The sequence below is a fragment of the Furipterus horrens genome, unplaced genomic scaffold (assembly GCF_987537825.1).
Source record: "Furipterus horrens unplaced genomic scaffold, mFurHor1.1.pri manual_scaffold_6, whole genome shotgun sequence".
In the NCBI taxonomy this organism is placed as follows: Eukaryota; Metazoa; Chordata; class Mammalia; order Chiroptera; family Furipteridae; genus Furipterus; species Furipterus horrens.
The window spans coordinates 69923872-69950440 of NW_028327176.1; the positions used below are offsets into that span (position 1 = coordinate 69923872).

Below are 26569 nucleotides of genomic sequence, written 5' to 3' on the forward strand. Positions count from 1 at the left end.
GACTCAAATTACTAAAATAAGGAATAAAAGCGGGGCCATTATTAAAGCCTCCAAGGAAAAAACAATCTCTAATCGAATAAATTGTATACCAACAAATTAGATAATCCAGAGGAAATGGGCAAATTCCTAGAAACAGGCAAACTACCAAAAGTGATTCAAGAAGAAACAGAAAATTTGAACAGATCTATATCAAATAAAAAGATTCAGCAAGTATTCAAAAAACGTCCCACAAAGAAAAGCTCAGGACCAGACGGCTTTTCTGGTGATTTCTACCGGATAGTTAAAGAATGAACAGCAATCTTTCACAAACTATTCCAAGAAACAGAAAGGGAGGAACCCCTCCCAATTCATTTTATGAGGCCAGTATCACCCACAGACTGAAACCAGAAGAAGCCAACACAATAAAATTACAGCACATTATGTCTTTTGAATATAGACACAAACACACAGTGGTGATGACTGCACAACTCTGTGAGTATACTAAAGATCACTCAAGTGTACACTTATTTAAATGGGTGAATATTATGGGTGTGAAATATATCTCCAAAAAGCTGTTAAAAAATATCCCCAGTGAGGACTTTGTAGACACAACAAGAATTCCTGACACTGACCAGTACTTGGGAGGTTTATAAATAAAGCTGGGCAAGAACTAAGCAAGGCTGGGGGTGGCGGGGTGAGGGTGCAGGCTATTTTGGGGATAATGCATGTTTTCATTCTGCAAAGCAAGAGCAGCTATTAGACAACAGTGGGAGGCAATGAGAGCAGGGAAACTAATTCCATTTGGTATTAAAAACATCTGGTTGTCAACACAAAATTCTTTGGAAGTTGCTTCCTCAAGTTGAATGGGTATAAATGGCCTGTGTCAGGTTAACATGTTTTTAACTAAGAAGACCAGACATCTATGAAAGTAAGAACAGTTCTTGATCCCACTGTTATGATAAAGTACCAGGCAGAACACATTTACATTGTCAACAGATTATCTACACACATTCACTACCTGTTCTCACATGCAATGTCTCTCCTGACACACAGAGGGGCAAGTGGTCCTGAGCCCTGCTTGTGGCTAAGTTTTCCAGGCTTGAATTTGGTCCTGCCCCCCAGGCTCTGGGCCTGCGGTGGTGCGGGTTTCAGTGAGATGGTCTGCAAAGCCCCTGGGCTGTTTTGGGCACTCGGGAAACAAACAGTAGGGTTCCTTTCCATGTTTATAAAACTAACACTCAGAGCAGAGACTACATCATGGCATGGAATCATTGTAGGATGGCTAACCTCTATTTTATACCAGTTTTAGGTAGTGGCTAAAAATGGGTGAAGCCTTTGCAAGACCTGTAAGGCCACGGGCTAAGGTGTGACACTCAATAGCAAAGATAACCTGGCTTGTGCCTTCATGCCTGTCCTTCATGGCCACCAGCCCAGGAGGAGCAAGGATGACAGTACCTGGCTTCCTGAACTCCTGATCGCAAGCCAGTCCTACTTTAGGGATGTGTTTTTATACCTTAAAAACTAATTCTCCCTGGCCTCATGGTTCCCCCTGGTTGGGCCCTGGCCATGCACAGGAGGGAGGCAGAGTACTGGGGCAGAAGCCCATAAGATGGTGCATGCAGGTGAGCCGTGAGCCGGGAAGAGGTCAAGGACTCTGAATGGCGTTGAGGTGCCGTCAGTGCCCATCTGCACGAGGAAGGAAAAGTCAGGGAGACCCGCAGGGCACCAAACAGTGACTTCGCGCTGTATCCTGGAGGTTCATTTACCTGAATGTTGCAACTGCTGAATGGGGAGTACCCATCAAAGCCTGGGACCCAGGAGATCAGGAAGCCGTGTGCGCTCCTGTTGTGAATGCTGACTTTGGCTGGTGGGAAGGGCAGGGCTACATAAAAAACAAAGACACACACACAAACACAGTTATAAAGTACAGGAGGCCAAGCAACCAGTCATATTAATACCAAGCTTCTTTCCACTTCTTAAGATTAAAATATTAAACACAAGTCTTAAAGAGGAGCCATCCGATGCCTGAGGGTGACTGTGTTAACCTACAGACAGGCCTTTCAGAGATGAGGTGGCTCTGCCTGGGGGGACACAGGCCTGTTTCTCTACCCACTGATGAAGGGAAAGCTTTTAGATGGAAAAGATGTGGAGATGTCCATCTCCTTTATAGAGTTCACATCCATGGTTCTACTGTGTGCAAGTGCCTTGCTAGGCACTTGGTGAGGAAGAAGAGACACAGCCCTGCCCTGGCGGAGCTCTTGCCTGAGTTGGGGAGACCTGTGTGAGCAGAGGGTAAAAGCACCCTGTGCAGGGAAGAGAGGGGTACCACAGGAGCATGGGTATGCACATGCCTGTGTGTATGTGTGTGTGCATGTGTGCTTGCGGGGAGGAGCTTTCCAGGCCAAGGAAGCAGATGAGTCAGTTCCAGCAAGAGTCCACTGCCTCTGCTTTCGGGGGGCTGGGGGGACCATAATGAGTGTGCAATGACCTTGGTCATACGTGGGATGTGGACAGGTATTTCAATTAGACTGTAAGAAGAATCTGAAGTGTGGCAGTCTTATTTTCTTGGGCTAAATTTAATTCTTAATTAATAGTAATAATTACACTTATAATAAAACATGATGACTAATGTTGTTGTGTGTCTACCATATACCCCACTTTATGGCCTCCATCTCATCTCATTATTATTAGAACCCTATCAGAGAGGTTGTCTTCCCATCTCCATTTACAGGTGAGGAAACAGAATCACAGAAGTGAAAACTTGCCAAAAGTCACAGAGCAGAGAAATGCAAACTTGAACTCAGGTCTATCTGACCCCCAGAGCTCATGGGAGGCCTGTTAAGGAGGCAGCAAGCAGACCCATGTGAGCACCAGTAGGGACTGGGCACCTGATGGCCACTTGGCCGGCTATATGGCCCAGGGCACAGTTGAATGGCCTCTCTAAGCTCAGTTCCCTCTTCTTTTAATGGGGACAGTAGCAGCGCTGTTCCACGGGGCTGTGGTGAGGATTAAATGAGCTGATAAGAGCACATGAGGTCTGAGGAAGGCGATGACGGGGTGGGCGGGAAGGCTGGGCCATGTTAAGCGCACACTGAGCGCCACATTCAGTTATTTCAGTTTTACCAGCAGACATACAGGTTGGTGAGTGGGGGATGGGGGGAGCATTTTGTTTGATTTACTCCCCTAAATAGATTAGTTGTAGAACTGTGTAAAATGTCTGCTTTTCCACATCAATATTTGGAAACTAAATATTCAGTATTCAATATTTAGATAATAAAGTTAACAAAAGATTAGAAGAAGGGAGTCTTCATTGCTTTGACATAAATTTTTAAATAAATAAAAGCCAAAAGCATAAGTTTTGAAAGTAAGATTTATTTTCTAAAAAGCTGAGATTCTATGTGAAGCAAAAATTAAAGAAGTACTTCACCTTTTATGGATTTTTAGGATGTTTATACGCAATGAAAATGTCTTTATAAATTTATGCCCACTCATGCATTGTTGAAATTCCCAACATTTCCTTTGAAAGTGGTAATGATGGGATTCCTAACGAAGGAAGGAAGTTATACAGTTCCGGCAGCGGTAACATGCGATGTGCTCATTTTTCCCTCCCAATGAACTTTTAGAAAACGCCCCCTCATTAAGAACAAATACTGAAACATAAAATTTGCCTGAATTTCTGTGAGAGTGGGTAAGGAAGATGATTAGAAAAGGGATAAAAGACAGTATTCATATTTAGGTTTTCCTGTCTTCTCAAGTTTCTGGTTTAAATGCCTTTGATCCCTCAGAGAAAGGAGGAAGAGGCAGCTGACTGGACTAGACCATCTCCACACAAGGTTTCCATAACCTTATGTCCCAGCCTAAAGGAAGCAAGAGGGGCAGGGAGGTGAGGAGAAAAGGACAGGAGCGCTGGGCCTGGAGGACAGCGACCCTGACATGCTCCCCTCCCACCTTGGAGCAGCAGCTGGCAGACTTGCTGTGCTCCAGCTGCCCTGGGAAGGATGGGGCCCATTCCTAGACCAAGGACTCCAGCTGCCCCCGCCCCAGGGGCTCTTTAAGGGGTAAACTGGGACTAGTTCAGGCTGGAAGAGCGAAAAGTGAAAACGGGCTGAGATGATCGAGGTAAACATTTCAGCCTATTTTCTTCTCAGACTGAGCAGAGCTAAACTGGCTAAGGTTTACCAAACATATGTGCCAGGCACTGTTGTGAGCACTTTTACTGGTGCAAGCTCATTTATGCCTCAAGAACAGGTAGGTTCTGTAATTACCCCATTTTACAGAGGGGAATACAAGCCAGAGAGGTCACGTGACTTGCCCAAGTTCACAGCGGCAGTCAGTGGGGAGGCCCAGGCTCCAGCTGTCCCCCAACCCAACTCCCAGACACGCTCAAGGGACCGGCCCTGCTTCTCACCTTTGATGTTGACCTGTATGCCCTTGGACACGGTCAGCCCCTTGTCATTGTGGGCTTCACAGCTGAAGACTGCTGTCTCGGTCAGACCTGAAGTGGAAGGAGACCGTGAGACCAGCAGCAGACAAATAGGCCACTGCTCAGCAGAACCCCACGGGTGTCTGGACATGCTTTTACTTCTTGGTTCATTGCTTCAAGCCATAAATGCAAAGTTAATTTTAAAAGTGTTCTGATGTTTTGAAAAAGAAACACACACACACACACACACACACACACACACACACACACACCTGGGATTAAACCCTCGGTACCAGGGAGCAACCAGGGGCCTGAGAGGCAGCAGTTTCTCCATTCAAAGCCTTTCTTTTTCCCTCATGGGAGACATCAAGTAACAAAGCACTATCATTTAGTTTTTTAATTTCTACAAGGAGGTGTGGCAGTCACAGGCCCCAATGTCAAGAAAATGGTCTCTGAGGCTCCCCAGATAGTGCCCTGGAGCTTAGCTGCCCAGTATACCATGGGCACTTCACAATTCAAAAAACAGCAGGAGAAAAGCCACACTTTAAAAAATTTCAGAGGATCTGCTATACCTAGTCCTTATTTAATAGTAAAAATAAGTCAACTCATAAAGAATTATTATACAAGAATGAGGCTTTATTTCTACTCGATAAGTGTTAAATTTTTTTTTTAATTAAAAAAATTATTCCCGAGCTGTGAAGATCTCCCATTCATTAATTTTAAGAAGAAAGGAAGAGAGGTAACTGAGGTCTAATTCCATTTTTCAATAAAGGAACCCAGGCTCCTTGGAGAAATGGCTGATTCTCAGATGGGGGCATGAAACATGGCATCACACACACACACACACACACACACACACACACACACAGATAGGGGTATGGCAGAGACATGGGGCAACTGAAAAGTGCTTCCAGTGGCCACAACTGGAACAATGTGAACAAGAAAATAAATGAAGTACCACTGGATTGTAACCCAAAGTATAAAACAAATGCCCATGAATCCATACTGATATAAATATACAATTAAATAAAAGAGGGAGACTAGGCAAGCTCCCCAATAATTATCATGGGTGCTCTGCCCTCAGCAGGGAGCATTAACTCACCCTACTTAAGCACAGGCTGCACACGGTGACTTCCTTCCAAAGAGGACAGTGTGGAAAGGAAAATAAAATAAAAACTTGAGTGTGGAGAAACTGACAAACACTGGCTCACCCAGATGATCAAGGTTAACACCAACAATGATAAACCAGGTGACAATGTATCCTCGATATGACGTGATGTAAATTGTACTTCCCCTCCACAATCTTACCCCCCAAAATAGATAACCAAAGTCTACTCGTGACAAAAGCCACAGACAGGTCCAATTGTGGGGCAGTCTACAAAAAACTTGCCCCATCCTCCTAAAAACCATCAAGATTCTGACAGCTGTCAGACAGGAGAGGGTTTCGGGGGTGCTGGGTGAAAAAGGTGAAGGGATTAAGTAAAAACAAACAAACAAAACCTCATAGACACAGACAACAATATGGTGGTTGCCAGAGGGAAGAGGGTGTTGGGGGAAGATAGAAAAGGGCATGGGACAGGGGTTGGGGGTGGGTAAATGGTGATGGAGGGAGACTTGACTTGGGGAGGTGAACACACAATACAATACACAAATGATGTACTATAGGACTGTCAGAGAAGGAAAACTCTGACTCCAAAAAACCTCCGCTGCCTTGCGGCATACCTCTTCAGGGGAAAGGCTAAGGGAGTAAACCCCGACAGAAAATCCGGAGCCGGAGTCCCTAAGGCGGTTTGACGTTGTAGTCAACACCGGCAACTCCTGCGGCGCACCTGAAGCCAAGCTGTATCGACTCCGTCTTTCCCTTGGACCTTTCAGCTGCGAAGAGGGGGGGGGGTCTGCTGCATGGGCAACAGCAGACCCTCCATATTACCCTGCGCAGGCTCTGTAGCTTCAGTGTCATTGCAAGATGTCGATTCAACACGGGAGGAGACAGATACCATGTCACTCCCGAGTCGGACTGCACAGCCATTCTCGGCGGTGCAGATAGACTCTTCAGAAGCTACACCATCGTCTCTCGAGACGGACGGCTGCCGACGACGACTATAGGACTGTACATGTGAAATCTATATAATTTTATTAACCATTGTCATCCCAATAAATTCAATAAAAAAATATATTAAAAAAAACTGTCAAGTGTCATTGAAAACAAAAACTGTTGCAGAAACTGTGGCAGCCAAGAGAAGCCTAAGCAGACATGGCAACTAAACACTGAATGAAATCCGGGAGTAGCAAAAGACTTAGGCAAAAGCAAAGGAAATGTGAATAAGGTATAGACTTTAGTTAACAACACTGTATCAGTATTGGTTCATTAATTGTAACAAATGTGCCACATTAAGGTATGATGTCAACAGCAGGGGAGAGTGGGGGTGGAATTCTCTGTAGCATTTCCACAATTTTTCTATAAATATAAAACTATTTGAAAAATTAAAAAGATTATATTTTAAACACACAGCCATTTATACCCTCTAGTTTAACCTGGAAACTTTTCAATCTATGTCTCTGGCACAAAGTTCACATGAACTGGAGGAAGACAGAATTCTTCAAAGTATACCACCTTCTGCTTCTTGCCCAAAAAGCCTATTTTGTCTTCTACTATCGATCTACTTGCATAGGGAATGTTCCATCTGATAATTTTAAAATTCAAAGCTTGTCAGGAAGGAAATACTTAAATATTTTAAAAACCAAAAGGGAACATGCTGCCAGGCATGAACCAAGAAAGGCTTGGCCAAGTGGCCAGAGGACCACGTCTGGGAGCAGATCCAGGAAGAAATGCAAATCCAATCCCTTTTGTGTTGGTGCTTCTCCTGAGCGTTTCAATGTGCAGAGAAAAACCAGTGCTGGTGGGTTTTTCTTCTTCTCCATCCAGATGGAAGTTTGTCCCCACATCTGAGCTCTGATCAGACATAGCCCCTTAAGGGAAAAACTGACCTTTGGGCTTCTGACTATTTACTCTCTAAAGTAATGTTACATCAGAATCAAACAAACATTTTAGGTTTGCATTTTAACTTTCTAAGAGGAGTATTTTCATCAGGCTGGAGGAAAATCCTAAACGGATTGCTGAGCTAGATTCTCGTGACAACTGCAGGTGCCAGGAAGCTACAGTTCCAGGTAGGAACCAGACTTTTTTCCAAGTTGGTCAACTCCTCTCAAGTCAGGGATGAAACTGCTAATAGCATGTGTGGTGGTTTAGAAAATATTTACTGCCCTGCAGAGAAGTATTTATTTCAACCCCATCAGCTGCATCTATAAAAGGACACCTGTGAAGATGCCATCTCTGGGGCCTCTGTAGCTTCTGCTTGATTTCCTCCCAAATAATTTTGAAAAATATGTGTAGTGTCTCTCACATTTTGAGGTTTGCATCTTAAGCTGCTCCTAATTTAAACAGCTGCAAAGAATGTAACTTTAGGTACCCTGAATACATCTCAACTTTCTCCAGGAAAACGCCTTTAAAAGGTCCAATGCAATATGTACAAGAATGTGTGCAATTTTCCAGAGGCTGAACGCTGTGTGATGTCACTAATCTATTGAAATATATGCTTGTGTGTTACTGTGTTAGAAACATTTTCAGTTTTCATTTCTGATTCACTACATATCAACAGATAGAACTAATATAACCAAAACTCTTGGGTTCTCAATCATTTTTAAGACTTTAATTTTACAGGGATCTTGAGACCAAAGCTTCTGAGAACCGAGGCTCCACAGTGACACAAGAGAAGACTGGGGGGGTCTTTTTTTTCTTTGTACAGTAAGGGAGCAATGATAGGGGAGCAGGAGATAGAGGAGACAACAGAAGAGCTGGCACAGCATGTGGACTTTGGGCACTTTGTCTGGCTTGGATTTTAGGAAAGAAGGCATCCTAGGTGAGGATGAAGACACTGACCCCTCCAAGCCACTGCCTGGGGCCCGGGCTGCCAATCACTATTTCACAGTCAGCCTGTGACACTTTGGTTTTCATGCTTAAGTACCACTTTTCATCTTCCAGGTCATAAGCTCCCAAACAAGATGCACATGTCACAAGTTTCCATGAACTTGTGAAATTTTACTTATATTTAGAAAAATCACCCTTAATTAGAAGACACAGGGAGTGGAATTTTTTGTACTTGAGCAGACATCTACAGGCAAAAACCAGTCATTTGAATTCAATAAATGTGGCAAAAGTCTTGGGGAAATACTTAGGAACAAAGTTCAAGTCATATTCTGCCGTGAGGGAAGAGCTAGCCCTTCTGTAAATGAGGAGGATGGGTGGGTTTCACTGAGATGTTACCCACCGTCCTTCAAGCCCGCAGTATTTATTGATGCAGGAAGTAAAAGTGCTTATCGGGGGACATGACTTCTGGTTAAGCAGGAAGTCCGTTTTCCTCTTTGTGTTTCTTTTCCGAGGGAACACAAAGTCAGGAAAACCATTTGCAGCAAACTCCCTGGTGCCCACCCCCTTTCGGAACCACCCAGAAGGAGCCAAACCACTGACGACAGCAGTTCTCAACAGAGGTTCCAAAGATGCCAGCAGAGAGAGGGGAAGTTGGTCCAAACCAGTGAACTTTCTCCAAAACTTGGTGGGCGGCTAGGGCCAAATACAGTGTTCTTTGCTTACTGTAATTCAGCGATACTTCTTTTGGCCTGAGAGACCCAATGAGTGAGACTCCCCTCTCAGCCTGGGTTGGACACAGCAATGGGCGTGCACAGGACAGACAGCTCCCTTCCACGGTCCTGCCTTCCCTCTGGTGGAGCATGAACCACCAGACTGGAATAGACCTGCAAGTTTTATACCCCAACTCTTGCGGTTTTCCAGGGAAGAAGTGATCCAGCCCTCCGTCTACGCCCCACCACCCACTCCGCCCTGCCCTCCCCTGTGCCCAGGTCTCCCCGAGCCTGTGTCCTCCACCCCCACTCCTTATATCTCACCCAACCCCAAGATGGCTCACGACCCTCTTGCTTGGTTCTCTGCTGTTTGTTTGTTTTTTAAAACAGGGCCTCTGATACAAAGTCTGAAAGATATTTTAAGGAACATTGAGTAACAGGATGTTCCCTTGAGGGAAGGACATTCAGAACTGCTGAAGGGGCAATTTCTAAGGGTACGGTTAGGCCAGTTCCTTGAGTTCTGGTTTAAGTAATCTGATCCTTTCATTTTTGTCTTTCTACCAAAAGAGGCAAGAAATAGAAGAATATGCTGCATAAAGGAAGGCACTTATGCTTCCTAACTTTGAACTCACTGTCTGCCCAGAATTCATTCACTTACCTACTGTTTACTGTGTACCAGACATTTTCCCAGGAACTGGGGATGTGTCCAAAAATAAAACAAAGGTCTCTGACCTTACACATCTCACAGGCTCATGGAGAACGTGGGCAAGAAATAATAACCTTTTCACTAAGTGAGCCGCATGCACTCTCAGAGGTGATTAGTACTAGGGAAAAAAATAGAAGAGGATCAGGAGGTCAGAGGTGAGTGGAGCAGTGGGCTGTGATTTTAAATACGTGCGGCAGACTGGCTCCTTGAGCAATGTTCTGTGAGCAGAGTTAGGGTGACGGAATGGGCCAAGTTTTTACCAGAGGTGGGGGCAGGATCGAGGTAGAAAAACAGGTGGGACAGGCCTTTGGTTTGTCCTCTAAGTGGAGTGGGAAACCTGGAGCTTTAAGCAGAAGGCTGACAGGATCTAACATGCTTTATCAGGATCGTGCCAGCTGCCATAGAAAGACTAGAATAATTAAGCATGTAGGCTCCAAACTCACTCCATTTTTCCCCTGATCTGTAAAATAGGTACTAAAAGTGACTCTATCACACCTTGCTATAAGGTTCAAAGTAAATCTTCACAAAAAGCACTGTGAGAATAATGAGCTGATTTATATAAAGACGAGAGTCTCAAGGGCTGGGCAGTTGTAGATGTTATCCTTGCTAGATGTTAAAATGTAGCACAGTATTTTGCAGACCAGCTGTAAACAGGATAACCTTGGAGGGGGAAGGGCAAAACCCAACCTGATAAATGTAGCCAATTAAAAAGAATAAATCAGTGTGTGATTGACCAAACAAGTGTATATAAGCAATGACTTCACTCACTACCTTGCAAGAACCATCTCTGGTTCTTGAATAGAGCACCCCAAGCAGCAAACCCTTAAGTTCATTACTATTATTATTACAATAAATATTAATTAATAAGTATATCCAACTAACTAAAAAACTAGCTTTGCTGTTTTCTAAATGTAGACTTAAATATAAAATAAGTATTTAAAAAATCAGAAAGATTAGCATAAGTCCACCACTTTTCTTAGGAAGGTAGCTCATAATTGATAGTGAGTAACTACTACACGTAAAAATTTATAATAGGTAACATTGGAGTCATTCCTGTAGGCTGCTTTTGGCTCATTATTTCACTGGGTCCTCATAAATGTTCCATGAAGCAGACACGGTTATTATCCTTATTTTACCTAAAAAAGTCGAATAGCTTGCCTAGGGACACATGACAGTGAGATAGCATTAGTCTCTGCGTTGAAGCTGGAGACCTTCACATCTAGCCTATAATGAATACATCCCACCCCTAAATACCATGCAGCAAATGCTTGTTACAGTTCTTTTTTGTTGGCAGAACTGAGTTTTGTCCCTGACAAAGTGGTTCTTTAAAAAGAAAAAACAAAAACAAAAAAACCCTTTATTTTGAAATCATTTTCGATTCCTAAGAAATTGCAGAAATAGTACAGAGTTCCAGTCCACCCTTCACTCAGCTTCCCCTGCTGTTGAGATCTTACACAATCGGAGGACATCCCCCAAAACCAGGAAAGTGACCTGGTGTAGTACTGTTAACTAAAATGCAGCCCTGATTCAGACTTCATCAGTTTCTGTTTTGTTTTATTTGGGGAGGGAGAAGTGTATATTGTGGTCCTATAAAATCTTATTAGAGGTTGCGCAGAGAAACAGAACTGTTCCATATGGAAAAGAAGCTCATTTCTGCTACCCCTTTTAGGAACATCCCTCCCCAACCTAACCCCGGAAAGAGCTGGTCTGTCTGCCATCACAATAACCCTGTCATTTTGAGGCTATTATATAACTGGAATCCTACAGCATGGAACCTTTGAGATTGGCTTGTTGACTCAGAATAATGTCCTTTATCTTAAAGGTAGCTCTTACATCACTAGAGAAAAAACTGGTATCAGATGGACAGTGTGTGACCTACTCATTCATAAACATGCTTGCTCAGAGCAGCCTCCACAATCAGGGCTCTTCAAATGCTTCCTTAGGTTGCATTCTCTCAGTCGGGGTTAATGCCAAGATAGAACTGCGCCTCCCTGCAAACACCCCGCTTTACATCAGCATGTAACCCTCCAAAGGCACCTCTGGTCAGAATGGCCTTGGCACCCAGTTCCTCAAATTTGAATTAGTGGAAAAGCTCAGGTATCACACAAAAGTTCCTCAAAAGTATTATGTCATTCTTCTTTTTTTCTTTTTATTCTCATCTGAGGACATGCTTATTGACTTTAAAGAGAGGGGAAGGGAGGGAGAGAGAGAGGGAGAGGAACATCAATGCAAGAGAGAAACATCGATAGGTTGCCTCCTGTGTGTACCTCAACTGGGACTGAACCTGTGACTTAGATACGTGCCCTGGCAGGGAATTGAACCTGTGACCTTTCGGTTTACCAGATGATGCTCCAACCAACTGAGCTGCACCAGCCGGGGTTATGTCATTCTTTTCTGATGTTACAAAGTTTGGGTGCTCAGCACGGCCCGTGTGACTGACTGGGTCTGACTGATGGCCGAGCACAAGTCCTGCATCAGAAGCCTGCACTTAGGGCCCCTTTTTCCTCTGCACCTACAAAATGGATGTAAAAACCCTGTTCTGGTAATTTCACAGAACTGGTTAGAGATATAATGACGAAAGAGATAAGACTTAAGTGAAAAAATAATTATACAAATACAAGTTATTTTAGTATCCTGCATCCCTTTGTTCCAGTGAAAGGATCAAAGACATTGGACTGTTTGTCATTCATTTGTTTGTTAATGAGTTCATTCATTCAGTCTCACAGTTCTGCCAGGCACTGTACTGGGTTATGGGGTTAAGCAGATTAATAATTAATATATGATAATCACACTGATTAACAACTGAGGGGCAGACAAGCAGATGGTTCTGCCTCCCTGTTAGTGGGGAGGCACAAGAGTCATGGAAGAGGCTCTCTGGGTACAGACAAGGTCAGGGTGTCTAGCCAGGTTTTCAGAGAAGAAATACATAGGTACGAAGATATCTACATGAGCAACAGAAAAAAAGTAAAACCTATGTGTTCATCAACAAGGAAATGGTTAAGTAAATTACTGTCCTTCCACTCACTGTGACAATTTCATAAACAATGAGACAGGCCCACCAGCACTGTCACTGGGAAAGAGCTATATGGCTTGGTTGTCTGTGTGTTATGAATATATGTGAGGGTAATTCAAGAACTGGGATGGGTCTGAAAGGGGTGAATCAAAGTTTGAGAGTGGATTCTGTTGCACAGGGCAGTGAAAATACAGAGAGAAAAGGGAGATTTTCACATTTTGTTTTGTTATGTCTATGGTGTGACTATGTGTTCACATATTATTTGCATAATAAAAAGGCTGGAATTAATCTGCACAAATATTATCATTCTCACTTGAAGGAAAATCACTTACAGTTACACACACATATTTCTAGAAAAAATTAGGAAGAAAACAGTTTTCGTTGTAATTGTAAATGTATAAGAGGCTCTAAAAACACTTTTCTGAATTTTCTACATTTTCAACATACAATTATTTAATAATTATGCAAAATAAAGCTTTTTAAAACCTTATTTTGAATTAAGTATAGATTCACAGAAAGATGTAAAGAAATATACAGGGAAGATTCTGTTTCCTTCACCCTACATCTCCAGTGTGAACATTTCACATAACTTAAGTGGACTGTCAAAACCAGAAATAGTGTCCAAAACACAGGTTAGAACCTCTGCTGAACTGTATGCATGTCTTCTCAAAGTAATACCAATGCTTTCAGAAAACAGAGGAGGTGGCTAATGTTGAGTATGAGGTTAACTGAAATCCCCAGGTCTTTTTTCTCATTAAATTTCTGCAAAGTCAAAGCTCTCCGGCCTCTTGTCTATTTAATTATTTTTGAAATAATATTCTACTATGTGACATTTATCCTTATAAACGTTTAAGCCATTGTCCCAGTTTACTGAACCCATTTGGAGCCATGACTCATTGGATTAGCAGATTTTCTCCCTACTTTGTGGCAGCTGCCATTTTGTTGTTGATGAAAGCCTAGATTCTGATCTAACTGAGAGCAAAGCCAGAGGCTTGTTAATAAAGGCAGCTTCTGAGTTGACATCAGTTCATTAAATCAGTGTTCTTGGCTACTGTTCAACACATAAGTGCTTACTTTTATTTTTTTCCATTTATTGCTTCATCTTGTCTTCTGAGACATTCCCTGATACATCAGTTACTAAACTTTCACAGAAAGACTGGAAATCAGTTTGGAATTCATTTTGAAATCAGGCGTGACACTGTTAGTGAGCTGAACTCCTAAATAAGATAGTTTTCCACATCTTTATAGGCACCAACTTAATACCCCCCTCTTTAAGTTTTACTGTGTATTTCCATCTCTCAATGATTCGGTACTCACCAGAACCAATGTCATTTCCTTATGAAAATAGGCCACACTCTCCATCTCCGTTTATCTAGCACTTTTTTTCTTCTGTATGTTTCCAGAATAATTAGAAGTGTGTTTCTGTGATAAGATCTACAGAATCTTTTATTTTATCTTATATACACATATATATTTTTATTGCTTTTCTATTACAGTTGTCCCATTTTTTCCCACATTGCTCCCCCCACACCCAGCCCACCCCTTCTCCCTCAGTCATTCCCCACCCTGTTGTCCTTGTCCTTGGGTTATTTATACTAGTTCCTTTACTAGACCTTTCCTCTAATTACCCCCCTTGTTTCCCTTTCCCCCTCCCCTCTGATAACTGTTATTCTGCTCCTTGTTCAATTGTGTTTATTTGTTTGTGTTGTTCATTGGTCTCCTGTATAAGGTGATATCATATGGTATTTTTCTTTCATTGCCTGGCTTATTTTGCTCAGCATAATTCTCTTTAGCTCCATCCATGGTGTCGCAAATGGCAGGAGTTCCTTCTTCCTTTCTGCTGCATAGTATTCCGTTGTGTAAATGTACCACAGTTTTTTAATTCACTCATCTACAGATGGGCACTTAGGCTGTTTCCAGCACTTGGCTATTGTAAACAGTGCTGCTATGAACGTAGGGGTGCATAAATTCTTTTGAATTGGGGTTTCAGGATTCTTCAGGTATAATCCTAGCAGTGGAATAGCTGGTTCAAAAGGCGGTTCCATTTTTAGTTTTTTTGAGGTAATTCCATACTGTTTTCCATAGTGGCTGCACCAGTCTGCATTCCCACCAGCAGTGCACTAGGGTTCCCTTTTCTCCACATCCTCACCAGCACATGTTGTTTGTTGATTTGTTGATGATGGCCATTCTGACTGGTGTAAAATGGTATCTCATTGTGGTTTTTATTTGCATCTCTCTGATGGCTAGTGATGTTGAGTATTCTTTCATATGTCTATGGACCTTCTATGTATCCTTCTTGGAGATGTATTTGTTCAGGTCCTTTGCCCATTTTTTAATTGAGCTGTCTGTCTTCTTGGTGTTGAGATGTGTAAGTTCTTTATATATTTTGGAGATCAATCTCTTGTCTGAGGTATCATTGGCAAATATGTTTTCCCATATGATTGGTTCCCTTTTCAACCTGCTGATGTTTTCTTTTGCTGAGCAGAAAGTCTTTTGTTTGATGTAGTCCCATTTGTTTATTCTTTCCTTTATTTCCCTTGCCTTAGGACAGTGGTTCTCAACCTGTGGGTTGCGACCCCTTTGGGGGTCAAACGACCCTTTCGCAGGGGTCGCCTAAGACCATCAGAAAACACACATACAATTACATATTGTTTTTGTGATTAATCACTATGCTTTAGTTACAGTTGGGGGTCACTGCAACATGAAGAACTGTATTAAAAGGTCGCAGAATTACGAAGGTTGAGAACCACTGCTTTAGGAGATGCATTGGTGAAAATATTGCTATGTAGGATATCTGAAATTTCCCTGCCTATTTTCCTCTAGGACTTCTATGGTGTCACGGCTTACATTTAAGTCTTTGATTCATCTTGAGTTTATTCTGGTGTGTGGTGTAAGTTGGTGGTCTAGTTTCATTTTTTTGCACGTCCCTGTCCAGTTCTCCCAGCATTTGTTTAAGAGGCTCTTCTCACTCCATGATCTACAGGTTCTTTTAACACCCAAGGCCATAGGTAATTTGTCTCAGCTCAAAGATCTGACATATTTACAAGAGCCAGATACATCCTTGCAACTGCCACCTGTGTGGGGTTTCACGTTCTTTGAGATCTTTATTTTACTTTCTCTAATTTGAAGGTGTTTTCTTTGATAGAGAAGACAGATGCAAAATAGGAATTGAGGAGTTTATAACCTAATAGTGTGCTTTTCAATATAATCTTTATGTGATACTGTGATTGCCCAAAGCTACACATGTGGTAAATTTACATAGAGCCATGCGCACACAGATGAGTCCACGTATAGCTGGTACCAGTGTCAGTTTCCTGGTTTCGACAGCAGACTTAAGCTATGTGAAATGTTCACACTGGGGATGTAGGATGAGGGTGGAATAACTAGAATGCTCCTCCACTGCTGTGGGGAACACACTATGGTACAACCCCTTCGGAAAACAGATTCCTTGGTTCTTTCAAAGTTAAACATACGCCTACATATGACTCAGCTGTTGCTCTCCTAGCTATTTATCCAAGGGAAATAAAAATATATGTCCCCCAAGAGACTTACACATAAATATTCATATTTGTGTTATTCATATTTGCTTTATTCACAGGAGCCAACAGCTGTAAACATCCCAAATGTTCAACAAATGGATAACATACTATAGTGCCTTCATACAACATTGGTGGTAAAAAAGAATGCACTGCCAATACAACAGTGTGGATGAACCTCAGACACAGCACACCGTGCCCAAGAAGCCCAGCACAGAAGAACACACACATTATGATTCCATTTATCTAGAGCATGAGACCAGGCAACACTAATCTGATGACAGACATCAGAACAGGACTGCCTATGGGAGGTGGGGACTGACCAGAAGTGGGTGAGGGAACCTTCTGAGGTGACAGCCATGTTCTATATCTTGATTCAAGTGGTGGTTAAAGGAGTCTCTACACTCATCAAACTCCCTGAGCTGTACACTTAAATTCTATGGATTTCATCTACTTGTAGGTTGATTTTACCTCAATGAAGAAAATCTTTCTTTATGGGACTTCAAAGCAACCATCCTAGGGAGAATGGAGTGTATTTTTAAAAATTGATTTTGAAAAGAAGTCACTGATGATCAACTCTTTGGAGAAACTCTAAGAAAACTCAGATGAAGGCAGAAAAAGCCCTATGTTCCTGGAGAGTCAGGAGTTAAAAAAGTGACTCAGAGACAACACCTAGGGGCTGGCATTCACTTGCTGACCCATTCTTGCCATAAATATTTAGTGACTTATACTATGGGTCAGGCACTGCCTTGGGAGAGACCAAGTCCTTATCCTTACTGAGTACATATTCTCTGAGATAATATAAGCAGGGTCATTATAGACTGACAAGTACAATAAGGAAGTCCACAAGGACTTGTGATTGGAAGTCAATAAAAAGGTGGCAAAAACCTAAAATGGTTAAGAGTGACCAGGAAAGGCTTCCCTGAAGAAGTGATATTTGATTTGTGTCACAGAACAAAGGGCAGATGGAAGGACACTATAGGCAGACAAAAGAGAATGCAAAGGTCCTGAGGCAGAAGGAGGGTGATGTGTTTGAGAAAATGAAAGACAACTAGTGTGACTGGTACTCGGTGAGGAAAGGAGGGAGAGTTGGATGGGGTTGGGTTGGAGAGCTGGGTGGAGGCAGGAAGGACTGAGTGACAGTCTAAGACAACATTAAGTCACAGAAGGGTTTTCAGCAGGCAAATGACATGATCTGCCATGAGGAGGAAGGATCAGAGTGAGGACAAGTTTGAGAACAAGGAGACCAGCTAGGACACTGCTGGAGTGGTGCTGGCAAGGGCTGATGGTGACAAGACCAGGACACTGCATCAGAGATGAAGAAAAGACAGATTTTGGATGTACTGCAGAGGCAAAACTGATGGAACTTGCTGATACAGTCATGCGAAAAAAGAGAAAAAAGCAAATGGCAGTATCCCTTACTAAGTTGAGAAATTCAGGGCAGAACAAGTCCGGGGGAGGATCAAGTGCTTCATTTTAAAATGTCTACAGACCCAGCAACTGGAAATGATAAGGAGAGAGTTGGCTCCATGAGCCCAAAGCTCAGGAGAGAGGTCTGGGCTGGAGACGCAACGTTTGAGGTCATCATCACACAGATGGTACCGAAGTCAGCAACCCAGAGAAACTCTCCCAGAATGCGTCTCAGAAGGAAGAGAAGCGGGTCCAGGACTGAGCCCTAAGGCATCACCCACTCAGAACTCCTGCCACAGGCTCAGGAGGAGCAGTTAAGGGCTGAAGAAGCAAAAAGACAGTTTCCAGGAGCCACCGTCTCAGGGCCTAGAACATCCTTGAATACCCAAGTCCTAAATGCAGGATTAGGGCTGTGGTTCAGAATGAGTCATCCCAAGATGTGCCTCTGTGAGGAAGTTCTGCTCCTCTCTTCACTGCCTGGATGACTGGAATTAGAGGCCCTGCCCATAAGAAGAGATTCCGGAGAGAACCTGTCTATGTGCTGGGACAAACTTCTATTTACTGAACACCTGACTCTTCCTGCAATGACCTTTTAAAGCCCCCAAGGGCACCTTGCCTTATCCCTACTTCAGGATGTCTTATTTATACTATGTTTCCTTTCTGTCTCTGAACCTCTCCTGTATGGGGGGAGTGGAGGGTCTCTGACTCTTACTATGTATGTGGGGTTCCCATACACATGTATGCATTAAATTTGGCCATTTTCTCTTGCTAATCTGCCTCACTTCTATTTGATTATTAGACCAGCAGAAGAACCCTGGAGGATACAGAGGAAAGGTCCTCCCTCCCCCACAAGAGTGGTACCCTGGCCGGATGTTGCTGAAAGACACAATGGGAGGAGCAAAGAGGAGCCCATCGGCTTTCGAAGCACAGGAACCTCATTGGCGTTGACTCTAGAACACAGAGCGATGCCAACGAAGTCGCACTCTTGTATTTGGGTGGACATCAAAATGGCCACTGACCAGCAATGTGGCCCGATTGCGACGATGACTCGCTTGGCCCCCGTGACCCGTGCAGCTGCCTTGCTGTCCAGCCTCACCGAGGTCTTCACATCGGTGGCTCCTGAAGTGCCAGACCTGCCAGGCCAGCAAGGCCGCAGCTGCGATGGGTGACGTGAATGGGCTCCACTGCCTGGCGGGTGGATGCCAGCTGCATCCCCATCTGAACCACAGACACGCTTGGGAAGGGAGAGCACTCAGCCACTTCCCAACCCTGACCTGGGAACTCTCACACCTGGGTGTCCTGCCTGCCTCCCCATCTACTTGTCCCTCACCTTGGCCGGCCGCCACACCCATTTTCATCCTTTCGGTTCACAGCAGTGCTTAGCAAACTCTGGCTCCCTTCTACTGAGGAAATAAAGAAATCGGCACACACTCACCAGGAACAGTTAGCACAGATGGGGATTTTTCGGGTCGTTCATTCACACGGCTGCTGTTTTGAACCCAGAAAATGTTGACAGGCTCTGGCGGGCCCATGGCCTGACAGGTGAGGTTGAAGGCAGTGTTTCTGGTGACGTTCATGCTCTCAGGCTGCCTGGTAAAGTGAGGAAGTCCTGCAGAGAAAGATTTAAGGGAAGGAAAGTTTCAAATTCATAAGCAAAGGCAGAGCCCTAGGGGAATGGAAACTTGGCTACAGAAGATTCTTTCTATACCACCTCAGCTCTGAAGCCCCAGTTCTCCTGTGAAAGTTGGGTAAGAAAGAAAACAGAGGCTAATCTCCACCAACCTAGCTCCAGCTGACTTTCTAGGACACTTTCCCAAAGGGGTTGTAACAGTGACTTGGAACTGGTTTTACCAGCAGGGAGGCCGGACCATTTTGAAATCAGGCCTTGCTCACACTCCTGGGGCAGGTGGGCAGTTTTCAGCATTCCTCACCAGAATAAAGAGAGTGAAACACCAAGCCACGCAATAGGTCTGCCTGCTTTTGAGGACAGTGTGTTGTGTTAGGCTTTGAGATGGGTGACATGAACTTTAAAATCTGTGCACGTGTAGAGGGCTGAACGCCTTTCAAAGCACAGTCTCATGAAAACACTGTAGACACAGTTACACAGTCACAGTCCTAAGATCTCGGACTGTCATTCCAGGACCAAGGCTGTAAGGAAAGGCACTTCAGGAATGTCTCAGAGGAACCCAAATAACTCACTTATTCGGGGCATGTGCCAAAACTTGACCAGGTGAAGCTAATTGTTTTCATACATTTAAAGTGTGTTCTTTTGGGACTGCGAACTCACAGACCTACTGGTTCCAGCAGGAATGTTGTCGAACTAGTAAATGGAAAACATTTTTCCTGCTTCAAAGTTTTGTAGAACTCCACTTGGACCGAACGGGAACCTGCCCTGAGCATTTTCTGAGACTTTGACAAGTAAAATGTCCTCTAAATATTTCCCCAGATAAACAGCAAATGAAGGATCCACCCCCACCCACAATGCTGACATAACACTATATTTCAGTCTGGGACAGGCCCAGAACAAAGCTATAAAAGAGATGCCCGAGGGCCTGCCTCCCTCAGGCCTCTGCAGCATTAGTAGGTATCAGGTTTGTGTTTACAGAAGAATGGGTAGCAGGAGCCTTTTAGTGGAAGATGTTTCCAGTTGAACTTCCCTGGAAAGCTAATCACTTGCTCTACAGCCCATGTAAATGAGGGTCAGGAGAAAGTAGGAAAGAAAGGTGTTCTGATCCTCAGCTCACAGAGGACCCCAAAGGGCAGCACCTGGATGGTGGAGTGAGCACTGGGGTGGTTAAAATAAAGATGTTTCCTCCTTGAAGCCTTTCTTCACAGGCTCTGCCATTGCAGAATTAGTCATGCAAACTCAGAGACCCAGGGACCTGGGCTCACCTGTGCCTCAGCTCACGTTCCCCACAGGAGTTCAAGTTCATCCAGGGCAGAGGCTGCCTTATCCTCTATCTTGTGTCTCACTTCTCACCTCTATTGAACCCATCTCTTGTCATGGCATGGAACTGCACTGAACCAAACACCTGACAAATCCTAGGGCCCTGAAGGGAGTCCTAGCCTGAGCTGCTGACCCTGTCCAGGAAAGCCACTCACCCTCCCTGGGCTCACCAATCCACATACGCAAGACAGGAAGAGATGCTGAATAACAAGCAAACTGCCACCTGACCAGGTGAGTGGTACTTGGTACCAGCACTGAGAGCTGGATGATGACATGAGTTTGCTCTCTTAAAAAATCATCAACTTTTTAAATTGTATATAACCTCAGGACAAGGAAGCCAATAATCTCTTCAATCTTAGTCCTTGTGCCTAGGATGGAGCTAAAACTTTGACAATTGACTTCATTTCATTATTACCTAAAGACTAAAAAGAGGATTGGCTTATAAAAACTCAGTGCTTATGGATCTGCAAGGTTTGCAAACGGAGTTACAAATGGGCCTGCCACACTATAGAGTATCATCAACAAAGCAGTTAATACTGGCCACTCTGTGACCTCTGCACTTACCTTGTACCTCGACGTAGATGGGGTCAGACATGATCTCTTCATTGTTTATGTTCGTCTTACAGATATATGACCCACTGTCTGAACGCTGCACACTGGTTATGCTTCAGAGAAAACACAGGAAGATATTTAGAGTCACTACCCTTCGAGTTCCTATTACAGAAACATTCTTCAACTTTGTCATATGCTGTGATGTCAACCTTACATATGGACATGGCTAGGTCACGGTGCGCAGATATTTAGTCTAACGCCACTTCAGATGTTTCTGGGAAGGTAGTTTTCAGATGAGATTGAACTTGAATCAGCAGACTCCAACTTTTAAAGCAGGTAACACCCTGTAACGTGGGGGTGCCTCAACCAGTCAGTTGAAGGCCTATGAGCAAAGCACGAGGTCCTCTGAGGAAGAGGGATTCCACCTCCAAACTGCCTTGGGACCCCAGACTGCAATAGCGATGCGTCCCTGGATACCCCGCTGACATCCTGCCAATTTCAGACTGGCCAGCATCCACAGTCACATTGGCCAATTCTTGACAACAAGTTACTCTAATCCCTATGCTGTTACTTGTCTTGACTTCTGTGGTAGACTCTATAGTGGAATACAGGCCCCTCTGCGAATTTGAAGGGTTGTTTGGATGATCACCATGGCTTTTAGGAGCTGGGGGCAACTGTTCTGTATCCCAAATGACCCCCTGAGACCAGAACACACTCCATTTTATATACACATAAAGTGTCTTCCCTGGTTTTAACATCCATCGAATTTCCCAGGGCTGTAATTACCATGAAAAGGGTGGGTGAGGGGGCAGGGCTGTTTAGGACAAAATTAATTCTTGAACGCACCTGATGAATGAACATTGGATGTGGGGAGGACCCAATGTGAAAGAAAGGTCAGGTCTCTCCATGCTTTAGGGCAGACACTGAATGTCACAATGTCTGGAGGTCAACAGGAAAATGGGAAAAGACAGAAAGAGACCTCACAGGACAAGTATCTCCACATAAGGGGCTGACACTCCCCTGGTATCTCCCTGGATGTCGTGGTGACATGAAGGAGCTGAAGTGAGAGGGAGTCCAAGCCTGTGCATGGATTTACTAGCACTCATGTGCTCTGATCTCCAGCACTGCAGCAGCAGGGACTACGGGGAAGGGTGTCTGGAGGGGTGTCCTGCCCATCATGACTAAGACAAGGGGCTGAGCAGTGCACCTGGTTTCAGCAGCTCCTGAAAACTCTGCCCTGCTGACTGGTCAGCCTAGTCTTCTTTGCATTTCCAGGGGAGGCCAAGCTTCATAGCCACTGCAGAGAGAGTCCTTTCCACATGGTCATGAGTTCACTTTAGAATAGGTGTCACTTTTTTTCAGGCAAGGCCCAGGAATCCATGGAGTGGAGGACAACATCTGACAGGCTGAGGACACCTGTGGCTCTGGGACCCCAAAGTAGCAGCAGGCTTGCCAGATGACACAAAGAGCCAGCAACCAGGGAAAAAGTGAGAGCCAGAAAGGGGAGGGCAACTTAGGGCCCCAGGAAGGCACCTGAGGAGGACGCAGAGCACACCCATGTGGAGGCACGGGGAGCCCAAGTAACCATCGGGCACAAATGAGAGGTTAGCAGCACACCTTGGGCCGTGGAAATCAGACTTCACAGAAAGTCCAGGAGGACCATCAGCCAACAAGCAAGGAAAATTCAGGCCAGGACTAGAAAAGGGGGACAGAGGGAACATGATCAAACTCTGTCTTCGGTCACTTGTGGATGAAAAAGGGGTTCTATGGAAAGTATGATCTGATTCTAAATTTCTAACTGGCAGGTCATGGTGGGTAGTCACACCCAGGCATATAACTTTTAGTAGAAGGTTTATCTTTGCCTTCAGAAAGCAATGTCCATTGTTTCTGTGCATCTAGGCTAACCCATCTTAGAAATAAGCTATAACCACCCTCAAGAGAGCACATAATCTTGTTAACTATCCTGTAGTCTGATCCCCACTTTGATTTCTCTGGCCTTCATATAATCTTCCCTCCATTCCCTCCTTAATTTCAAATGCCTAAAAGAAGCTGTAAAACTGTTATTCTTGGGAGCATTTGAGATCTTGCTCCCCAGTTTATGTCACCAGTTTGCCTGAAATAAGTCCTTAAAAAAATTCTCAGAGTTCTAGTCAAGATGACCAGTGTAAGTAAATGAAGTACAGTAGGCCCTCTCTATATCACTGTTCTTATCGCGGCCTCACTGTATCGCAGGATTTTTAAAAATATTATATTTAATTATTTATCGCAGATTTTTCACTATATCGCGGGATTTTGCAGTACTGTATAAGTATGTTGTTAAAGTTACATAGGTTTAAGAGTGAAGAATATGTTTAAGAACATAAGTAGTGTCTGTAAAAGTGTGGAAAAGGTTAATAAGGGAGTGGGAAAGGTTAATAAGGGACTGGGAATGGTTTATAAGTATGCGGGAAGGGTTTATAAAGCCTTAAAATATATATAAATACTAAAATAAAGGGAAGGTTCCTACTTGGCGGATTTTCACCTATCGCAGGGGGGTCTAGAATGTAATACCCGTGATAAGTGAGGGAATACTGTACTCAAATCCTCCCACAACCAAAACTACAACTAAACTACAGAGCAATTATCATTCAGACCACCTGAAGTCTAGCTGAACAGAAATCCTATAACTAAGGATATAAAGAAGAAGTCACATGGAGATGGTTAGGAGGGGCAGAGAAATAGAACAGGTTGGTCCCACACACGTGTAATAGATAAAAATCAGGAGGGGTAACTCCGATGCAGAGGTTCCCTGAGGAGCAAGGGTTCACAGCCCCACATCAGGCTTGCCAGCCCAGGGTTCCAGTGCCAGGAGAAGTCTCCATAACTTCTAGATGTAAAGACCAGTGGCGACTGTGGCTAAGTGAGACAGAGGGCTCCTGAGTCCCAGCTGTTCCTCTCAAAGGGACTGTGCATGGACTTACTAGCACTCATGTGCTCTGACCTCCAGCACTGCAGCAGCAGAGACTACGGGGAAGAACTAAATTGTCTGGCATCAAGGCAAGAGCTGAAGCAGCAGCTTTCTCCCAGACAGAAATGCTAGCAGAGGCCATTACTCCTTTTCTGGGCCCTCCCCTCACAGATTCATCAGGCAGGTACCATATATAAGTCTCCTTCAACCTAGCTAACACTATTCTCCCCACCCTGGTGATTCCCTGAGACCCTGCCCCACCCAATTTGGGGCCTATGTAAGCTCCTTCCAGTGGCTTTTCCATACCAATGGACTCTCTTGGCTCATGCTTTGGACTTACCTAAACTCTCTCAAACAAGTAGCATCTGGCCTTAACATACCCTGTATCTCTTGCTAAGTGGCCCCAGGCCTAGCACTAGTGGCAGCCAGCGTTCAGTTATGGCTTGGCCTCTCCTAGGCACCTCTAAGCCTAGCACAAGTAGCAGCCATCTGCAGATAGCCTTGTAGCTTTTGCCAGGTGGCCCTGGGCAGGGCACAGACAGTGGCTGGCCTTGGTGTGAACCTCTGGAAGGCCTCAGAGCCAGTGTACCCGGTGGACAGCTTCAGACCACGTGGGATTACAACCCAACCACTTCCCCAAGTGACTCACTCAAGGGTGGACATGGCAGGCACCAAAGCCTCACTGAAGCAAGTCCTGCTCTATGAGGTTGGTCCCTGCTCAGCAGCTCCTCTGCTGTAGTTCTAGCCAGTCCTCAGTCAGTCAGCCTGGCCATGAATCCCTATCAGTAATATGTCAATAGTAATCAAGGCTCAACTACAAAGAAGGGTGCACACAGTCCCCAGCAGGGAGGGAGGGGTGCACCTGGAGTCCCTGGCTCAAGTTACTGTGGAGGCTGGTCACTGGGCCCTACAGGACCCCTATTACATAAAGTCCATTCTACTAAAACCAAAGGATCTACTAGCTCTACATAATGCATACAAATAAACACAGGGAAGCAGCCAAAACAAGGAAACAAGGAAACAAGCCCCAAATAAAAGAACAGGAGAAATCTCCAGAAAAAGAACTAAATGAAATGGAGGCAAGCAAACTAACAGATACAGAGTTCAAAACAATGGTTATAAGGATATTCAGGGAACTTAGGGAGAACTTCAACAGCATAAAAAAAGGACATGAAGACCATAAAAAGGATCCAGTCAGATATAAAGAACACATTACAGAGAAACAACAGTAGAATAGATAAGGCAGAGGATCAAATCAGCATTTGGAAGGTAAGGAAACAGAAAACACCCAATCAGGACAGCAAAAACAAAAAGAATCCAAAAAAAAAAAAAAAATGAAGATAGTATAAGGAGCCTCTGGAATAACCTCAAACATACCCACATTCGCACTGTGGGGGGTGCCCGCAGGGAGAGAGTGAGAGCAAGGAATTGAAAGCTTATTTGAAAAAATAATGACAGAAAACTTCCCTAACCTGGTGAGGGAAATAGACATACAACTCCAGGAAGCACAGAGAGTCCCAAACAAGATGAACCCGAAGAGGCCCACAGCAAGACACATCACAATTAAAATGCAAAAGGTTAATGACAAAGAGAGAATCTTAAAAGCAGCAAGAGAAAAGCAGTTACCTACAAGGGAGTTCCCAAAAGACTGTCAGCTAATTTCTCAACAGAAACTTTGCATTCCAAAAGGGATTGACATGAAATACTCAAAGTTATGAAAAGCAAGGACTTATAACCAAGATTACTCTACCTAGTAAAGCTATCATTTAGAATTGAAAAACAGATAAAGAGTCTCCCAGACAAAAAAAAAGCTAAAGGAGTTCACGAACACCAAACCAGTATTATAAGAAATGTTAAAGGATCTTCTTTAAGAAGTAGTAAACAAAAGATTAAAAATATGAATAATAAATGGCAATAAATACATAATTACAGTACTTTGAATGCAAATGGATTAAATGCTCTAATCAAAAGACATACAATGATTGAAAGGATAACAAGAGATTCACTTCAGATTGAAAGACGCACAGAGTCTGAAAGTGAAGGGATGGAAAAAGATATTTCATGAAAATGAAAAGAAACAAAAGGTGGGGTAGCAATACTTATACCAGACAAAAAAATACACTTTAAAACGAAGGCTGTATAACAAGAGACAAAGAAGGACCCTGCAATTCTACTTCTGGGTATTTGTCTGAAGAAACCCAAAACACTAAATCAAAAAGACATATACAGGAAAGGTCTAGTCAAGCAACATGTATAAATGACCCATGGCCATGGACAACAGGGTGGGGATTGAGTGTGGAGAAGGGGTGGGCTGAGGTGTGGGGAAGCAATGGGGGAAGAAGTGGGACAACTGTAATAGAAAAACAACAACAACAACAACAACAACAAAAGACACATACGTCTATATGTTCATTGCAG

The 26569-nt window shown here is 43.9% G+C and overlaps 1 protein-coding gene across 1 annotated transcript in view; it reads right to left on the bottom strand.

Annotated features, from left to right (window-relative positions):
- MERTK (MER proto-oncogene, tyrosine kinase) overlaps positions 1 to 26569 on the bottom strand; it is a 95616-nt gene that overhangs the window by 44674 nt on the left and 24373 nt on the right. The window contains exons 3-6 of the mRNA XM_090281737.1: positions 21217 to 21317; positions 19141 to 19314; positions 4388 to 4474; positions 1746 to 1861 (exon numbers count right to left, since the gene is read on the bottom strand). Coding sequence (XP_090137863.1) covers positions 1746 to 1861; positions 4388 to 4474; positions 19141 to 19314; positions 21217 to 21317 — 478 coding nt within the window. The remainder of the gene's footprint in view (positions 1 to 1745; positions 1862 to 4387; positions 4475 to 19140; positions 19315 to 21216; positions 21318 to 26569) is intronic.